Raw genomic sequence first — 19,390 nt, 5'->3', positions numbered from 1 at the left:
CGGGCGCCCCGCACGGATGCGTTTGGACGGGGCGGTTTGATGGAAACACGTCGCTGTTTGTGTCGAGTGGACTCTGACACGTTCCCTTTGGGTGCTGTAATCCTGTGCTGCACTGAGGTGGAATTTCAGGCTTTTAAACGAAGATGTGGAAATCAAGGGGTTTTGTTTTTAACTGCTAAATGGTTGAAACAACTGTTTTGTTGAGAACTGAAACACGAGTGTAACTGCACGGGCAGGTGATCGCACTTTGCTCCTTTTACTGTGACAGAAACTTGGAGTGCACTGAAATAGGAGTTTCTGAATGTTTGGTGTTTCCATGTGCTTGGAGAATCTGTTTGAGGACAGTGACCAGGAGCTCCAAGCTCTGCTCAGTGCCCAGCACCAAATCATTTCTAGATGCCCCCTCGTCCAGCCTTACTGCCAAGGCTTGGCCGTGCTGGCAGACCAAGGGCTGGGGCTGCAGCGAGCTGAGTGTTTTCCCCTCCGGTTACAAGTTCTCATCTGGGAATCAGCTTGGTGGTGTTTGAAGGTGGTGTTTGCAATGCAGTGAGATCCTCCTTAAAACGAGAAGCGATATCATGCTGCTCCTGTAAAAAAAGTTTAATTAAAAGTATATCACTTATTGTGAAGTTAGAAGTACTGCTCCTGCCTTAGGTCTATGGGCAGTGCCTTGGCTGATGTATTCGAAGTCGATGTAGGTGCTTGGTGGCCACCATAGCGCCCTCAGTACATTCCCCTCCCCAGTCCTGACCTGATGGTCCTGTTCCATTGGGTGGAGGTGCAGCTCTCCAGGCTCAGTGTGTTTTGCAAGTTCTGGAATGCAAAGTGGGGAGCAGTCTGAAACTCCCACAGTTACATAATGAGAACCGTCAGCCGTCTAGAAAAGCACATGTAAGCACTCAGGATTTATGCAGGAGAAGTTAAACTTCATTAGTGTAGTCTGCAGCTTAGCGTTTAATTGCATACATCTCTATTTCTGTGTGCTGTAAGCTGCCTTACTCAAATTAAGAGTATGGTCTACAAATGAGCTGTGAGATTTCCTGATGCTTGGGGCTTTTTGGGGTGTGTTTGAGATGGGAATTCATAGGCCCAGAAGAGAGCATGTGTGTAACTGGTGAAGAAGACTATATGTGCTCATTGTTGGCATGAACAACTTTATTTCTGGTGTTTTCTAACGATACTTAATGCTGCTTTAGCCCCTTCTGTATGTTGTAAGGTGTATGTGCTGAGTTTACAGTAATGGTTGTGATACTGTGATAATTTCAGGTGTCTGGTTGCTTCTGTCAATAAACCATTTTTTGGGTGGTTGCCCCTTTCCTCTGCCAGTTTCCTGGCTGTTGCTGGGGCTGACAGATTTGGGAAGCTGGGAAATTGTTATTTAGAAATAAAAACTCCCACATTTCATAATTCGTTACAAGTTCCCGTGACTGTAACTTCTGTTCTTCTAAATAACTGGAAGTTTCACAAAGCATCATGTGTCGGAATGATGGCTAATCATTGTCTCTTTAAAGAGCGGGTTATGGCCGTAGCAATATTACAGGGAGAAACTGTCAGCTGAAACTTGTCTGGGGGGAGCAAAGGTTGCGATCTGTGGTGTCAAGTTGTGCTTTTGTAGGGAGGGGAACCAAAAGAGAGGCAGGATCTTCCCTCCTGCTTCTTACCACCATTGGCTGTGCACCTTGTCGTGGGGCTGAGGTCCAGGACAGGGGAGGCGCTGATGGTCAGATGGTGCCCGTCAGTCTGACCGTAGTACAGGGTGCTTTGGGGAGGCTGAGTTGGGGGTCATTCCCCATTGCTCTTCCTTATGCTAAAGAGGTTTGTTTTTGTTAGGATGGTCCTTTTTGAAGAAAAACGGGAAAAAATAACCTCAAGGTATATTGGCCCCTTCTTCTAGTAGCTTTGTTTGGAATAAACTTCCTGAGGGCATTCTGTCGTTCCTTTTGAGGATTGTATCCAGTAGGTGATGGCTGCTCTGGTTGGATTCAGGGTGGAATCAGTGGTTCTGCTGCACCTGGTTGGGGCAGTCAGGGTGTCAGAGGGTGAGATGCAGGAGTGGGTAGCAGTTGTTGTCTCTGAGATGTCCTGTAGACAACAGCATTGCTGTTAAATGATCCAGGTTATAGTGCAGTTACATTATTTTATGATCCAAATCTAGAAAACATCTCTCAGTTTAAAATGCTGCTGAAGCTTTATAAAATACATGTATAGATGAGCTTTCATTGAAGCAAATCGTGTATCACCAGCACTTTGACATTGTCCACTGATGATGAGTTCTGTTTTGCCAAGTGAAAGCTGAGAAATTTCAATGTTTAGCAAAGTCATCAAATAAGTAAAGAGGCAGAGAAACCAAACATTGGTTTAATTGTGTATATATATATATATACATATGTGTAATTATATATAGATTATATACATAACATTATCTATATTATTACTATACGTACATGCATATATGTATAATTTTTGTACGTTGGCATGGCAGTAAACCCAGCCTTTGTTTGGGGAGCACCACACAGGAAGGATGCCTCTCACATCCCATCCCACATGTAGGGCTGGGGAAGGAGCTCGGGAGCTGGCAGTGCACTCACACAGACTCTGCTATCTGGCCAGCAGTGCGCCTTGTTTGCTGTGTGCCCTTGGTGTGTAAATAACTGTACAGTTTGATCACAGTCTTCCCCCACCCCCCCATAACCTTGTTTTGTTCAGTACAGGGGCAGTGTGCACTGAAGTGCTGCAGTCAGTTATGGAGGACTGAAGCCTTCTTCTCTCCCTTGTCCTTCTGCCAAGTTTTTGGGTGCTTGGTTTTTCCAATGCAGCCAGCAGAATTTTGGGCTTACTGTGCATGATTCTCATACAGTCGCCTCTCGATGATATTACAGACTGAAAAAGCAGCAGTGTGTTACCAGCCCACAGCACTGAGCACTTTGGATGAAGGCTTTCCAGATATGCCATTTCTCACTGCATGTGAAGGGATATGTCAAATACTGCAGCTTTTTTCCATGTTACACACGTCTGTGTTTCTGTGGGGCTGGTAGGATGAAGTCAGGGATGTCAGCAGGGAGGCAGGTATCATTTGCTGGTCCAGGAAAGGCATTCAGACCCTTACTTTGTGTTTTTAATGTTTTTATTGGAAAACCGTATTTATATGGCAAGGGATAATACCAAAATGATTATTTCTTCTTCTTGCCTTTTCTTTTTCTGTTATTTTCCTCTTTGACTAACAATAAATCAGCACTTTAAAAGAACTGTTTCTATTTGCAAACTCGTGCTCCTGCTTCCAAAGAGAGAAGTTCCTTTTGCTGCCAGTTTTGCTGAAAATAATTAACAGAGCAGAATTAATTTCCTTGTAATACCATAAGTTGTTGATATACATATGAGAGTCCTTTAAAGAGCATTTGTTTTTTAAAAGCCTCAGAAATGCTCACACTTCACAGGGGACTGAACCGTCTGAGCTCTGGGTTATCATCCTGATCACTCGTCCCGTTACACACTTGTGTGTTTCCCTGGAGTTAATAGAGCTTGCTGTTAGTTGATACCTACTGAAATTAGCTTTGCAAGTGTATGTTCAAAGTAAATAGAGTAAACTAGACCAGGCACTTAAATTCTGATGGCTTGGGTTTCTGTTGGAAGAATTGAATATTAAAATTAAGAATGTCTGAGGGTAATTAATGATCTGTGAGTTCTTATTTCTTTGTACCACTTATGTTGCTGATTGTTGCCTGAAGCATTTTGAAATGCTATTATTATAACTTTTGCTTTATACAGGCAGTCCTATCGAGGTTACATGCTCCTGGTAAATGAGATTTTTTTTCTTTCAAAAATAATCATGTAAGTTAAAGATCATCCCTCAAAAGTAAAAACAGAATATCTTCTTGCTCTTTTAGAGGGTAGCTTTTAGCTGAACAGTAGGACTCAGTAGAATGACAGAGGAAAGTATTGCTACAAGCCTTGACTTCTTTTTTTTCCTGTTTTACAGATATTAAAATATGCTGTTGTCAATAGGAATGCTGATGTTGTCTGCCACACAGATATACACTATTGTGACTGTTCAGTTATTTGCTTTCCTGAATCTCTTACCAGTGGAGGCAGATATTTTAGCGGTAAGTGTAAGAATATTTTTCTACATAGATGAAAGCTCTGTTGAGTTGAATCTTCTTCTAAACTAATCTACTAGTGCATGAGTGCAGTAAATTTTGTAATAGGCCATTTGGAAGAGGGTTGCCTTAAGGCTTCAGTTCAATACTAAATTAAACTGTTCATTTTCAAGTGATCTATCAGATGTTTTTTCCCTTTGGAAAAATTAAGGCAGATCATTATAGTGTGTTTTTTTATTTTTATTTTTTAATTAGAATTCCCATGTCTAAATCTTGCAATTGGAAATGCCGCCTTCTGAGATGTGTGATTCTTTCTTCACTATCATGTGTAACAGTTTTATGATACAATAAGCAGATACTGTAGAATTCACAGCTTTTTCAGGAAACTAATTTTATTCACTTATTTTTGCTTACATTGAGAAGGCATTTCAGCATATGTGTGCTCTTCACTTTTTATTGTCTGGATTCTTCATTGCTAACCAGCTCATACAGCTATGAAAGATGTCACGAGGAAGGAGGAAACAAAGCTTCCACTGATTTAAGGTCTTTACAGTATTCCTCTGTTTGGGAATGAAAGCTCATTGTTTGTGTAAAAGAAAACCATAGAGCTGGTTTTTTTTGAGATTTCTATTTCGCAAATATGGCGATATTTGGGTTGTAGACAGATTTAATGCCCAGGGTTATTGCTTACTGAAATATTTCTTGATAACTAGATAGGAGAAGAATGAAGTTGCTATGTGACTGGAAGACCAGTGACAAAGTAATTCTGTGTCTTCATTGATGTGCTTTCACAAGGTCCCATCTCTGATAAATATTTTAATCTTAAAAACAAAACAAAAAACAAACAAACAAAACAAAAAACAAAAAAAAACCCCACAGTGTTGTTTATATCTATTTAATGTTGCTCATAGAATCATGGAATGACTTGGGTTGGAAGGAACCCCAAGGATCTACTTCCAACCCCATTGCTACAGGCAGGGCCACCAGCCTCCAGATCTGGTACTAGACCATGCTGCCCAGGGCCCCATCCAACCTTGTCTTGAACACCTCCAGGGATGGAGCGTCCACAGGCTTCCTGGGCAGCCTGATCCAGCAGCTCTTCATGCGCTGTGAAGAAATTCTCCCTGACAACCAATCTAAGCCTTCCCCCCTTGAGCTTAAAACTATTCTGCTTTGTCCTATCACTGTCTACCCAAGTAAATTCCCCTGCTTCTATAATCATTTAAATGCTGGAAGGCTGCAATGAGGTCACCCTACAGACTTTTCCAGGCTGAACAAGCCCAGGTCCCTTAGCCTGTCTTCATAGGGGAAGTGCTCCAGCCCTCTGATTATCTTTGTGGCCCTTTTCTGGACCCTCTCCAACAGCTCCACATCTCTCTTGGGTTGGGGGCCCCAGTCCTGGATGCAGTTCTCCAGATGAGGTCTCACAAGGGCAGAGTAGAGAGGGACAGTCACTTCCCTGTCCCTGCTCGCCGTCCCCTCTTCTGATGGAACCCACAGTACCATTGACCTTCTGAGCTGCAGGAGTGTGCTGCTGACTCATGTTCAGTTTTTCATCCTCCAGGACCCCCAGGTCCTTCTCTGCAGGGCTGCTCTCAAGGGGTTCTTCTCCCAGTCTGTATGTGTATCTGGGATTACTGTGACCCAAGTGCAGAACCTTGCTCTTTGCTATGTTGAGCCTCATTAGGTTCACCCAGACCCACCTTTTAGGTTTGTTGAGGTCCCTCTGGATGGCTTTACTTCTGATGTGTTAACTGCACTGCTCAGCTTGGTGTCATCTGCAAACTTGCTGAGGGTGCACTTGAGCCCATCGTTGATGTCACTGATGAAGATGCTGAAGAGCACTGGTACCAACACAGACTCCTGGGAGGATGCCCTCTGTTGTTGTATATTTCTGTCCTGTTGCAAATATGAATTTTCTTTAAAATTTATTTCTTGTAGTATAACTTCGAGAATGGAACCCAGACCTTTGATGATCTGCCCGCCAGATTTGGCTACAGACTGCCAGCAGAAGGCCTGAAGGTATTTTATAAACAAATAAAACCACAAACCCACATCCTATTCTGTTTGTCTACTGTAGTTAACACATTTAAAATGTAAGATGTGTAGATGAATGGAATTCATGTTAAGGAGATCTTACTGAAGGTGAAATGGGAAGGGACTCAGTGGTAGAACTGAGTTGATAGTAAGAATTTGCTTGGCTATTATTTGAAAATGCTGTTTTCTTTCCTTATATTTGTTTGAAAACTGTTTTGTTCAGCTGAGGAGACGTGAAGCTGACATTATTCTGTTACTGTTTTTCAGGGTTTCCTAATAAATTCAAAACCAGAGAATGCATGTGAGCCTATAGCCCCCCCTCCACTGAGAGACAACTCGTCCACTGCTTTTATTGTATTAATTCGAAGGCTTGAGTGCAATTTCGATATCAAGGTAATATACACGCATATATTTTGTATTTATTTTTCTAAGAATTTAATGGTGCTTAGAAAAATATGTACAGATAATAGATCCGTAGATACTGGTATGAAAGGAAGGGGGAATTTTATTCTTATGCAAACAAAGAATCTAAGACAAATAAAGCCTTACGTTATGATTTAGTTTAGGATTACCTGTTCATGAGTCAGCATGTGTGGCAAATAAAAATGACTGGTGCTGCAGTTTTGTAATATAAAGCATCCTTTAGCAGTATTTACTTTTCTTGCAGGGAAATCATAGAATCACAGAATGGTTGGGTTGGAAGTGACCTTACAGTTCTTCCTGGCCCCACCTCTTCCGTGGCCTAGCGGCTCCCCCACCAGCTTGGGCTGCCCAGTGCCCCATCAAACCTCAGCACCTCTGGGGATGGGGCACTCTCAGCTTCCATGGGCAGCAGTGCCAGGGCCTCACTGTCCTCTGAGTGAGAAATTTCCTCCTGATACCTGACCTAAATCTCTTAATTTAAAACCATTCCACCTTGTTCTGTTGCTGTCAGTGTAAAAAGTTGGTTTTCCTCCTTTGCTGCCTTTTCTTGTGCCAGTAGCCAGGGATCACAGGGGAGGTTAGGAAATTGATGTGACCTAAAATCTGTAAGCAGCTTTAATGTTTTGTTTTGTTTTTTATAGCTGGGTCTTCTTGCAGCTCACAATTAGACCCCAAGGTCACAGTTGATGGAAGTAGGAGACAGTGCTAGGCAAAAACAGGCACTTGCTCATGAGTGGCAGGATGGGAATAATATCAGTTGGTAAAACAGCTTGATATTGTACAATATTTATAAAATTAAAAGATTGTTCTGCTTCTGAAGGGGAGTATTCTGTATGTTATTTTAGAAATACAAAATTAGAATGATTTGTGTTTGGCTAGAGTATAAGGTTTTCTTAAAAATTAGTTTGAAATATGGGACAGTTCAGTTTGGTTTTGATTTTCACAAATGGAAAGGAGATCCAAACATACTCACTGCTCTGTAATAAATTTAGTTGTGTGACATTGTGTTTAAAGTTCTCCCCAGATGACAAGTTCCAGCAGTAGGTATAATCTCACTGCTCATGTTATCTGGCTTTACATCAAGCTCTGGAATATTATGTATTTTGCACTTCCAATCTTATTATACATCTGTATGGCTTACTGGCAAAATGCATAGCTAATGATTATGTGCTCTTTACATGTTGTCTTTACCGATCTGATAGCTGCCCCTGAATTGGTGAGACATTATTAAAGCTGAAGATGTTATTTAACAGGTCAGAAATTTTGTAGTGAAGTATGCTTTTAATCAGTAAAGCAAATGCTTGTTCATTAAACAGAACTTCCTTAATTGATTTCAAGACAGCATTTTTACTCTACCCTCAGCTTTTTCTCCCTAGTGTTAAACAAAGGAAAATCACATCTCTATTGTGCAGAATTTTGAGAGATTCTGTTAATATCATTGCAGTATTGCATTATACAATTTCCTACATATTACAGCATTTAGCTCTGATATTTATGGTGGGAAATAGTGCAGACACTGAGATGTGAGCTACATCACATGCCAGCTCTTACACGGACGTGATGCAGATTTTAATAAAAATGTGAGATTATTTTCAAGCTCTATCTTTCCTTATTTATTAAAAGCTACAAAGATGCATAGTTTTTTCTTGATCTTTGTTGTGTATGAATCTTTACTGGATTCATCAGTAGGGGGAGCTTTGAACTCTAGTGCAGTTACAAACTTTCTCAAGCCTGCACTTATTGTCTGGACTCAGATCTTGAAGTTGTTGACATTTTGTGGGGATCATTGCATATTTTCTACCTACATATAAAACATATAGAAATGTAAGCTGAAGATTGCGCTGTATACGTTGTTAGTATGGTCTGGGTATTTATGTCATTTAAATAAATGATATCTCAATATGTCAAAACTCTGCCTGTTTAGACACAAAGGCCAGAAAATAGATTGTTAAACATTGTATCATAGTGTTGGCTAAAATAACAGCCATGTATTTATATATTTATTTATATAATATGTACATATAATGTGTGTGTATATATAATATATGTAATATTGGAACTCTTCAAGGTGTCTGCGTTTGCTGATAGCATTTCTATGCAGATGGCACTCTGAAGAATTTAATTGTTGAGTAGAGCTGATTTTTGTTTGCATGGTAACTATTCACTACAAGAAATAAAAGACTGTTTCCTGAAGCTGTATCATCATATTAATATGTATTTTAAGAATGAGTTAATTCTTTAGTTTTAGTGCACAATTAGTGTTTATTTGGGACCCAGGATAACGAGGATGATTTTATTTTGAAGGTGATGCTTGATTAACAGAGCTTTGTTTTTGCTTATAAATGTTTATAGCTTCCTGCAAATATATTTTATTTTATATGTATTATTTTGAAGTACTGTTCTTTCTAACAAATACGTTGTGTGGTTTACAGGTTTTAAATGCACAGAGAGCTGGATACAAGGCAGCTATAGTTCACAATGTTGATTCTGATGACCTCATAAGCATGGGATCCAACGACAGTAAGTACAGGTATCACTTCTTCTCTCCTGTTTGAAAATCATTTCACCCACAGCACAGTATTACATGAATATTACAGTTCAAAGTACTGTGAGGAATTGTGACTTGAAAAACAACAAACAAACCCCATCAAATAGGCAAAAACGTACATTAAAATTAACAAGCACCAAAACAAAAAATGTTCCTGCATTGAATGCTTTAAAATAAGAGTTTTCAGGGTAAGAACATATATGTACTTGTGTGTTATTTGTGGTGTTAGGTTTGTATGTTCTCTTTGAGTGTATCTTTTGTTTTCCTTTAATTTATAGTTTGACTGTTCTGAATTAAGTGGTTTAATCTATGAGATAGATTATTGATGTGGATAATGGCACAAACAGCAAACCCCCAAAACCCCTACACTCTTGGAAAGAACTCAGATTTCAAAATATGACTACTTAGTTGTTTCATTTTGTTCTTGATCTGCTGCAGGCGTTTTTCTGTTCTTTGAGCAAATGGATTCTTATTTTATTTGAAATACATATTGCATGTATGTATTTTGAAAATTTTCAGTTCTAAAAATAATTTGAAGATCAGTATGCCATTTTTTAATTTAATATCATAGAATCATAGGATGTCTTGGAAGGGATGTTTAAGATCGCTAGTTCCACCCCCCCCGCTATAGGTAGGGACAAATCCCATTAGCCTTCCCTTCCATGATCTTCCTAGGCACAGAGGTGAGACTGACTGGCCTGTAGTTCCGAGTCTTCCTTTTTTCCCCCTCTTGAAAATGGACGTTATGTTTCACCTTTTCTCATCAGTAAGAGCCTCACCAGACTACCATGATCTTTGAAATGTGGTTGATAGCAGCGTGGCAGCTGCATTTGCCAGTTCCCTCAGAACCCGTGGGTGAATTTCATTGGGTCTCATGGACGTGTGTGCCTTCAAGATCTTTAAATGGTCTTGAACCTGATCTTCACTGACAGCAGGTGGATCTTCCTTCTCTAAGTTCTTACCTTTGCTTTCTGCAGCTTGGGCAGTGTGTAGAATTTCTTCTTGTTTCCCTTCATGACCCTGGCTAGATTGAATTCTGTGTAATAGCTTTCCAAACCTGATGGGGACAGCTTCTTAGTAATCCTCCCAGATAACCTGTTCCTGCTTCCACTCACTATAGACTTCCTTTTTGCGCATCAAAAAGGCTGATTTACCAATTGGAGTTCCCTTGTCCTGCACCTTTGGTGCTGTCTTACTGGCCTGTGGTCCATCTCCAGGCCCAGGGCATCCATAACCATCATCAGCCTCAAAGCGGTATGATTTGAGGAGCCCTGCCCTGACAGCTCTAGCTTAAAGCTTCCTGATTAAGTTGGAAAGCTTATTCTGTTACTAGCTTGGAGTGTTTATACTCAGAACATTGTTGTACTCTGTAGTCAAAATGATGTTTTGATTTTATGGTATGTGGGTTTTTTTTGTCTAATACACTGTTCTGATTTTTTCTAAGGAATTTCTTTATTTTGTCTGATTTTTGAAGGTTATCGAACATGCAGCAAGAACATAAGTGAGAAGAATCAAAACTCTTTCAAAGTAGAAACACCACTGAGCAAACTAGGAAATTAACATTCAGCAAACTGGGTGGAAGCTGAGTAGTCCAGAAAGCTGTGTGAATGTGGTTTTAATGAGCTCTCAACCCATGTGAAACTTATTTTCAGGTTTTGCTCTGAAATCAACTATAGAACAACTTAAAACAAACAGGCATTTGGGCAGTGTGAAGTGGCACTGAGTGATGTGTGCTTTTGCTTGGGGAACCTGAATACTTTGACTTAGACATGCAGACAAATATAAATTGAAGCCTAGGAAATGCATTTTGTAGAATAGAGACTTTATCTTTTGATAATTTTTTTGTTCTGCTTTTTGACCTTTCCAATGTGTGTGTTCATGGTTAGGGTGAAAAGAACGAAAGAGACTAAAATGTATGTACCAGATCATAAGATATAAGTTCCCCAACATTTTGGGAGCTACATGATGTGACTCCTAAGAACTGATGCTATGGTTAAACATACCTTTTTGACGTCTTTTTGTCAGAATACTTTTTTAATGCTCCCTTTAAATGCAATTGATAATTTTGATTTACCTGTCTTGAAGCCTATAAAAATTCAGCAGGAAAATAATACTGCTGCTTATATGACATAAAGATTTAGCGTGCATGTGAATCAGTCTCTGTTACTACATTAAAATGTATCCTCGTGTTGCGAGACTGTTGTAATGTTTGTCTTAACATTGTAAGAGTGCCCATACACAATCAGTAATAGCAGTTTTATTATTCTCCTTTTTATACAGTTGAAATTTTAAAGAAGATAGACATTCCTTCTGTCTTCATTGGGGAAGCATCAGCTAATTCTCTTAAAGAAGAATTTACGTATGAAAGGGGGTAAGTTACCTCATGACTTGATTTGCTGTTGGTTGCACTGAAATGTGTACTAGTCCTGGTTGTTGTTGGGTTTCTTTTCATTGTATCTATTCTTTAATTCAGTTTATTATTTTCTAACCTTTCTTAAAACTGTTATCTTTCTCTCTACAGTGGCCATGTTGTGTTGATCCCAGAGTTCAGTCTTCCTTTGGAGTACTACTTAATCCCTTTTCTAATAATAGTAGGGATCTGCCTTATTCTCATTGTCATATTTATGGTAAGTTCCTCTATTTAGTAACATCTTTCCTCACAAACAGTCACAGAATTGTCACTTACTGAAGTTAAATTAAGTGATACAGTAAAGGAACAGTGAAAGCTTTATGTGCTGTGTATACCTGTACTGTAGCTACCTGTAATTCTGTATTATTTTTAGTTTGATAAACAGAGGCTTTTGGAAAAGGGAAGTTAGGAGTCATTAGGAGGTTTTACCTACTGTGTAACTGCTTACAGAGAACTGTCCTCACTGGTACTCTTATCACTCCATAAGCTTTTCCCTTTTCACTCCACAGAGAAGAGCATGCATTCTCATACACTAGGAATATGTCCCACTTCACCAACCTGGTGTTGTTTAATTAATGTGGGTTCCACAACCCAGGCAAAAGTGATTTTTCTGAGCAGAAGCCATAGATACAGATTCTCTTAAATTTGCCTACTAAGAAAATGGAAACGATCTTTAGTGTGGCTGAAGACAGCAAGAGTCTATGGCTTGAAGTAAATCTCTACTCTGTTTCCCAGACTACAGTGTAAAAACAGGACTGAATATGGGAATAATTTTTCAAGAGAACTTGTCATGATTTAGGACGGCCGTTAGCAAAACTAGTCAAGCTTATGAATTGCATTTAGCCCTGAATTATGCCTCTGCCACTATGCCTCAGTAGGAGATTTCAGTTATACCCGCTATTTTATAGAGAGAAGGTTATTCTTATTTTCTTCCTTTCTTTTCCCAAAAAACTTATGTTTGTTCCCTTTCAAATGCTGTGGTAATCAGGGACGTTCTTTAGACTTTGTCGTCTCCATCTTTGAGATGAGGGAAGAGGTGATTCAGCTGGAGCGTCAGTTCCCTTTTGACAAAGGCTCACAGGTCTTTTCTTTTATTATTCCAACTTTCCATTCACACCGTCATCTTCTGTCTCATGTTTCCAGATCACAAAATTTGTGCAAGACAGACACAGGGCAAGAAGGAATCGCCTGAGGAAGGATCAGCTGAAGAAACTTCCCATACACAAATTTAAGAAAGGCAAGTGGATTGTTTTTTTCTCTAGTTAGAATGTACCATTTTAATACAAAAAGTCCCTAAATTGTGGGATTTTAGAGATAATTTTGAGTATGTTCTTGCTCTCACTAGAATGGAGTTCTAGCATTTCCTCAGCAGAAGCAGGGTGGGCACCACACGGGTGAAAATATTGCACAAAGTCTGTACAGAAATTCCCCAAATCTTCCTTGTTGCTCTCTCATTAACAGTGACAATAGCTGCCAGTCACTGTGGTACACTGTACCTGTAATCTCTCTGGAATTGGATAAAGACTAATGGTATGTAAGCTGCCTGATGCTATAGACACTGTAGAAACAAAGCTGTCTTGTGGGTTTAAATGAACTGCTTTTCCAGAGGAGCGTTGCTTTCATTCAGTTACAGTACTTCTGTGAGGGCGACAGTGATTCAAACTGAGTGCCAAGTTGTTTGTTACTGTGATTCTTTTAAAAAATGATTTGTATACAAGATAGAACAATGAGATACAAAATAAATCCATGGCAAGTTTGATTTATTAATGAAACTTTTAAAATGTCCTGAATCTTTCTCTGTTGCAGTCCATTGGCTTTTAAAAGTAGAAAAAAATTATACTGTTATTTAAATGTTACCATCTTACCATCCAGTTGCTTTTATGAATGAACTAGTACAACCTATGAGAAGAAAAGCTGGAAAGAGTACTTAATTGATTACTACAGAACACGTGTCAGCAGGGATTTGTCTAGGCATCAATACCACGTTAGAGGATGTGCTTGGATTCAAGGATAGAACTGCTTACCATTCCTTGCCCTTGATAAAGCCACCCTGCATTGTTAATATCGCAGCTGTCAGTTTGTGCAAAGCAGATGTTCAATTTGAATGGAAACAGTTTTCTGTACAACGTTAGTCAGCCTCATTTGAAGAAAAAATGCCAAAAACAAACCAACCCCCCGAAAAACCCTACACAAAAAATGGTGCTTTTTTTTTTGTTGTTGTTTTTGCAGGATTGACAGAAAGTGTAATGATCTGTTGCTGTGGATTTAAAATTAACTATGAGAAAGATCACCATGAGCCAACTTCCTTTCAGTGATTCCCTATGAAAATTATTTGTAGTAAAAATACAAAAAACAAACATAATCCCCCAAAAAACGGTAGGAAAGGAAAAACCAAGAACAAGAAACCCATCAACACATGGCTTCAAGAAAGTCATTGATGTGTTTGTCAGATAATCATGAGCATGTGTACAGTGTAATAACTAGGTCAGGACTATATGACTAAGTAGCAAGTGCATGAAAATAACGTATTTGGTGTTTTCCTTATTCTTCTTCCTCTTCCTTTTTTGCCGAATCTTATACGGTATGAATAGTTTGGAGCTCAGTTAGTTGTAAAACAAACCTGGCTAATCACAAATAATCATTGCATTCAGTGACTTACGCAAAACAGAACAGAAAGCTTTCATACTTTCTTACTTCAGAAGGACCATGCTGAACCAAAAAACGGTGGATGTTTGCATCTCTTTATAAAGAAAATCTTTGCTTTTCCTACTGATCAGATCTACGGAGATGAGCTTGGAAACTAACTTTTAAATGATTATTTTATAAACTATTGTGGCAAGTGAATTAAGAACTGTGTTGCAGTTGAGTTTTACCCTCAGCTCTGCTGCCACAGAAGATTCCAGGCACTTTCATTGAAAGCTGGTAGGTGTTACACCCAGTGGCTTCTACAAAGCCTTCTGTATGGGATTTTGGAGTTGCTACATCCACAAGACCTAATGGAGCTGCTAAGTGTTTTAAGTATGAAATAGGAGCTTAACTTTGCCAGTCAGCTTTGTAATGCCTTGTGTGTACACCGGGGAAAAATAGCCCTGTGTGTGACAAGTAACAGGATGTAAAAATAAATATGTTTTTAAGCAAAAACATATTTGAGTATCATGGCTGAATTTTCATGTACGTGTCTTTGTGTGTAGATGGATACACGCAGAAATTGGGGAAATGGTGGTCAATAGCAACATCTGAATGGACTTTAAAAGTCTGTTCAGAGTAATTACAGTTCTGCAGTATTCCTAAACTGATTTATTTTTTTCCTGCAAATGGGATTATAACTGGTCTAATTACTGTTCATTACTGACCCATTTGCCTGATTGCACAGTGCAGTACAGGTTTAATAAAGAAAACAAGTCATAATGTCTGCCAGAGTCTTGGCAGATTGTGTTTTGGAGCTCATCAGCACACAACTGTGTGTCGTATGTGTGATGGATAATTGTATATCTACAAACACTGTATTTATGTATCAAGTAAAACAGGTTTGCTTCATTTGCAGTTTATTTAAGCACAGTATGTAGGTTGCTCCAAAAGTAATGCTTCCTATTTATTTCCATGGAAGCTGCAACAGATACAATGAGCACAATAATGCTGTTTGATAGAGCAAATTCTCAGCTACAAAACGCAATTTATCAACATAGTCGCCACCATTAGCAGTGTAATTTCAGCAGTGATGAAAAAGAGCCTGCATTCCTGCTTGTAAAAATCTGCAGCAGAAGTGGCTGCTGTTGCTGTCAGCGAAGTCATGGAGGTGGAACTTAGAAATTAATTTGGATAGTAGTGATGGAGGCAGTGAGACACGCAGAGAAAGTGTACGGGCCTCAATGTGCCGAGGAGCATAGGCTTTGCCTTCCTGCCCTGAGCCAGGATCAGGGTAATGGTGCTAATTAATTTCTTTAATAACCTAGAGAAATGCAGCAGATGGACTGCAGCTGATGAGTCTGGTGGGTGCAGGTGAAGCCATTGGGCTGAGAGCCTGTTCAAACCTTCTGTGCAGTAAAAGGAGCCTAGTGAAGCTGGGAGGAGGTAGGACTGGCTGGATACAAGGCCTTGATGAGAACAAGGGGAATGTCTTTGTTGAAGTTAGCCAAAATGCTGTCAGATTTCTGGCCTCTGTGCTTGAGAACTTGAGCATAGGCCTTGTTGAGGAAACAGATGCTTTACCACAGTCATTTTTTCTGAACATGCATTGTGGCAAAGTAACTGTAGGGGCTGGAGGGGATCGTGAAGTCCAGCCCTGCTGCTAAAGCAGGTTCTGTACATTAGGTTGCATTTGCCAGTGATTGTATCTCTGGGATGTGCCCCAGGATTTTTCAGGCAGTATCTGGGGTGTCCATCATTTCAGCAGAGTGGCTCATACATCATTGGTGCCTCTCTTTGCCACAAAGTGTGCACCAGATAATGTGGATGCAGGCATGGCAGCACCACGTGTGGAGCAGATGACTGCACTTATGACAGGATGTACAAACATGCACTGGATCACCTGATCCTGGAACTAGCCTGTCCCTCAACCAAATGTGTGTTAGTCCAGCAGTAAGAAAGCTTGTAGCTCTGTTTGTTGGCACATGCTTCTGGTCGTGTGACAGGGAGGATGCAATGGGGTGATGGACTGAGCGCTGTGTTTTGAGCATCTCCATGTGGGTGGTTGTCAGGGGTGTGCAGCCCTGGCATGCTGCTGCAGTTCTGGACTGTGTTTGTAAAGATCATCTGTCTTAAGGGCTTGTGATGTAGCGACAGCGTTGGATACATGCAGGTGCTAAAGTTTCTGTTGTACCATGTTACCTCCACCAGGTAACAGTGAAGTTGTGGGATTTCATTTGAAAGCTAAGGAGAGCAATAATAACATGAGCACTGGTGAGTCCACATCTGGAGGACTGTGTGGAAGGTCAAGAAGGGACTGGAGCATCTCTCCTGTAAGAAAGGCTGAGTCTGGGACTGCTCAGCCTGCTCAGGAGAATTTCACCAGTGTGAGTGAATACGTGAAAGGAGGGTGCAGAAAGATAGAAACAGCTCTTACCAGAGGTGCCCAGGGCAGGACAAGTGGTGTGTCTAAATCCTGAATTTGAATACTCAAGAACACACGTGTTTAGAAGAGAATGTTGATGCTGACACTCGGTGTGTCTTACAGCTTTGTTTGCAATTAACAGATCTGTGAGAGACGTTAAGTGCTGCTGTAAGTGGAAGCATCTTCCAGGAGAATGGGAAGGATTTTGACTGATGAAAGACCATATTGTAAAATCCTTTAAATGGGGGGAAAAATGCTAAAAATTGTTTATAGTTCCGTCATATCACATGCCACACCACTGCAAAATGTCAGTACTGCCAATAATGTATCTTGCACTTGAGGTTCTAATTGCACAATAATGTAATCTCTCTCATATAACTAAACTGCTTTTCTTTCATTTATTTTGCTTTATTTTTTTCTCAGTTACCTTCGTTATTTTTCATTAGAATTTTCTGAATAGCTGATTAGTTAGTACCTGTGTGGTAACATGAGTATTTAAGTAAGAATAATTGACTTTTGCAGAGAGAGCACTTCTTCCAGTTGAAAACATTTTTATTTTTATTTACCTGGTGGCAAAGTGAACGAGCTACAGTCCTAATAAGTAAATAAAGATAATAAATTGACAGTGTAGCATCAAAGAACCTGCCCCTTGTAATGACTGGAAGATTAATGAAACGGGAAGAGAGCCTGTATGCACATGTTGGAAAAGTTCAATTGCAAATCTTCTGAAGTTACAAGGATTCTCATATGTGCTGTAGGAGATGAATATGATGTGTGTGCCATTTGTCTGGATGAATACGAGGATGGAGACAAGCTCAGAATCCTTCCATGCTCTCATGGTAAGCAGCGGCACCTCAGGTCTGGTGTTTACATTAAAATAGCTAAAATGCCATTTCTGGAGATCTAGGTTTATCATTTTATTTATTTACTTACTTATTTTGCCTGGGTAAATTGGGAAAAGAGCAAACATTAATTTCATTTTTAAAAGGAAAAAGGGCTGACACTACCACTCTGCGTTTTTCTCTGTATGTGCATTTGAGAAAAATGGTGGGCTTGACTCTGTCCCCTAAATATTTGTACTGAATAGGGAAGCACATTCTGGAGTTTCATTTACATGCATAAAAGTTGGCTTTCACTTTCTCCAGGACAATCAAACCATGTAACTTTAGTGACAGAGAACCTGAATGAGTGAATGCAGTCTGTCCTGAAGCTCAGGACTCTGTTAGGTGTTCTGTACATAAGGATGGGCAGTCCAACTGCCAGAGAACTTCTAAGTAAAATTCTATTTTGAGTTAAATTCTATCATCCTATTTTACTTAATCTGCTGGATTTCTGTTTCTGTTAGCTTGTCCTTTGTACTCAGATAATAATGTCAGTGTGTCTTGTTTTCTAACAGCGTATCACTGCAAGTGTGTGGACCCGTGGCTGACAAAAACAAAAAAAACGTGTCCTGTCTGTAAGCAGAAAGTGGTCCCTTCTCAGGGGGACTCTGACTCTGAGACAGACAGCAGTCAAGAAGAAAACGAAGTATCTGAAAATACCCCCTTGCTTAGACCATTAGCCTCAGTTAGCACTCAGTCATTTGGGGCTCTGTCAGAATCACATTCCCATCAGAACATGACAGAGTCCTCCGAGTATGAGGAGGATGACAATGACAACATTGACAGCAGCGATGCAGAAAATGGAGTGAACGAAGAAAGTGTAGTAGTTCAGCTTCAGCCCAATGATGAAAGGGATTACAGAGTGACGAATACTGTTTGAGACCACTCATGACGAAAAGTGAATGAATAAAAGAGTTCTTGAGGCTACACAAGACAAACATTTATGTAGGTAATCTATTTTAATCCGTCTGGTTTCTTCAGTAGGAGCGGTTTATGTAGTTGTACTATGGTTTGTTTAATCATTACAGGTAGATTTATTTTTGATTCAGGTATTCAGTCACACTTCCTGTCTTCTCAAGACAGTTTAACTGGACTCCACAATGCTAATGAGTAATGTTAATAGCATATATTGATAGCAATCTCACACAGGCTACTTTAAACGTTGGTATCTGCTGAAACGGGATTTCGATGGAAATAATTTTGTAGCTATGGCTGGGTCATACTGATAGCAGTATTTATTATGTGTATGGTATGTGTTACCCTTAAGCCCAACAAAAAAAGTCTATTTGCATGTTTGTGTAGTTTTCCTAAAAATTGTCAGCACTGTCAGAAACAAAACGTACAACAGGTTCTATACGCTGGTCTATCAAAAGAAAGCAGAAGAGATTCCACTTCCATCGTAAAGCAGTGATTCCAAATACTCCTTGGAAGATTGCCACAGTAGCTGAGTGTAAGCTGTCCTGTTGAGCGGTTCCTAGGATAAAGAAACTTAGAATATATGTTTAGTTTTAAGCGGTTCACAAATTAAAATCCATCGTTAACACGTTAATTTAGCTTTGTTTGCTACTGCGATGAATGGTCTGTTTGTTCAGTGATGATGTGGGAGCTGGGGGAGGGGGTGACTAAAACAGAGGAGGTTTTGTTCCACGTAGAATTTTAGGTAAGTATTCAATTGATCTTCAACTCATATACCTCTTACTGAAGAGCATTTTATGCTACGTTAGTCTGGTAAACTGTGTATATAGACAAATTGTTCTTTCAAATACCTGATTAACAGAGCTCAGTACTTACCAGTGTATCATGAGAAAAGTAAATTATATATAATGCCTCTGTAACTATGTAGAGAGTATCAGAACATGTATAATCCAAATGCAGAGTTTTTTTTTTTATATGGCCTTGAATAAGGAAAGCTTGAAAGAATGTTAATAAACATGTTTTCCACTTTAA

At 39.6% G+C, this 19,390-nt stretch overlaps 1 protein-coding gene across 7 annotated transcripts in view; it reads left to right on the top strand.

The window, feature by feature from the left end:
* The window catches only part of RNF13 (ring finger protein 13), a 20,817-nt gene extending 1,427 nt beyond the window's left edge, over window positions 1-19,390 (top strand). For 2 of the 7 annotated variants that reach the window (XM_085513493.1, XM_015872166.3), the window contains exons 2-11: window positions 3,977-4,100; window positions 6,036-6,116; window positions 6,399-6,524; window positions 8,987-9,074; window positions 10,577-10,603; window positions 11,383-11,473; window positions 11,624-11,729; window positions 12,656-12,749; window positions 17,321-17,401; window positions 17,959-19,390. In XM_085513493.1, coding sequence (XP_085369619.1) covers window positions 3,987-4,100; window positions 6,036-6,116; window positions 6,399-6,524; window positions 8,987-9,074; window positions 10,577-10,603; window positions 11,383-11,473; window positions 11,624-11,729; window positions 12,656-12,749; window positions 17,321-17,401; window positions 17,959-18,323 — 1,173 coding nt within the window. In that variant the 5' untranslated portion in view covers window positions 3,977-3,986 and the 3' untranslated portion in view covers window positions 18,324-19,390. Of the gene's footprint in view, window positions 1-3,765; window positions 3,829-3,976; window positions 4,101-6,035; window positions 6,117-6,398; window positions 6,525-8,986; window positions 9,075-10,576; window positions 10,604-11,382; window positions 11,474-11,623; window positions 11,730-12,655; window positions 12,750-13,741; window positions 14,656-17,320; window positions 17,402-17,958 lie in introns of those variants that run through there. The other 5 variants (XM_085513495.1, XM_015872167.3, XM_085513494.1 and 2 more) reach the window with 4 other exon arrangements.

Source organism: Coturnix japonica, chromosome 12 (assembly GCF_054131305.1).
Source record: "Coturnix japonica strain WE chromosome 12, WE-NBRP24, whole genome shotgun sequence".
In the NCBI taxonomy this organism is placed as follows: Eukaryota; Metazoa; Chordata; class Aves; order Galliformes; family Phasianidae; genus Coturnix; species Coturnix japonica.
Note: the sequence above shows the minus strand (reverse complement) of the source record. Positions and strands in the feature narration are given on the sequence as shown.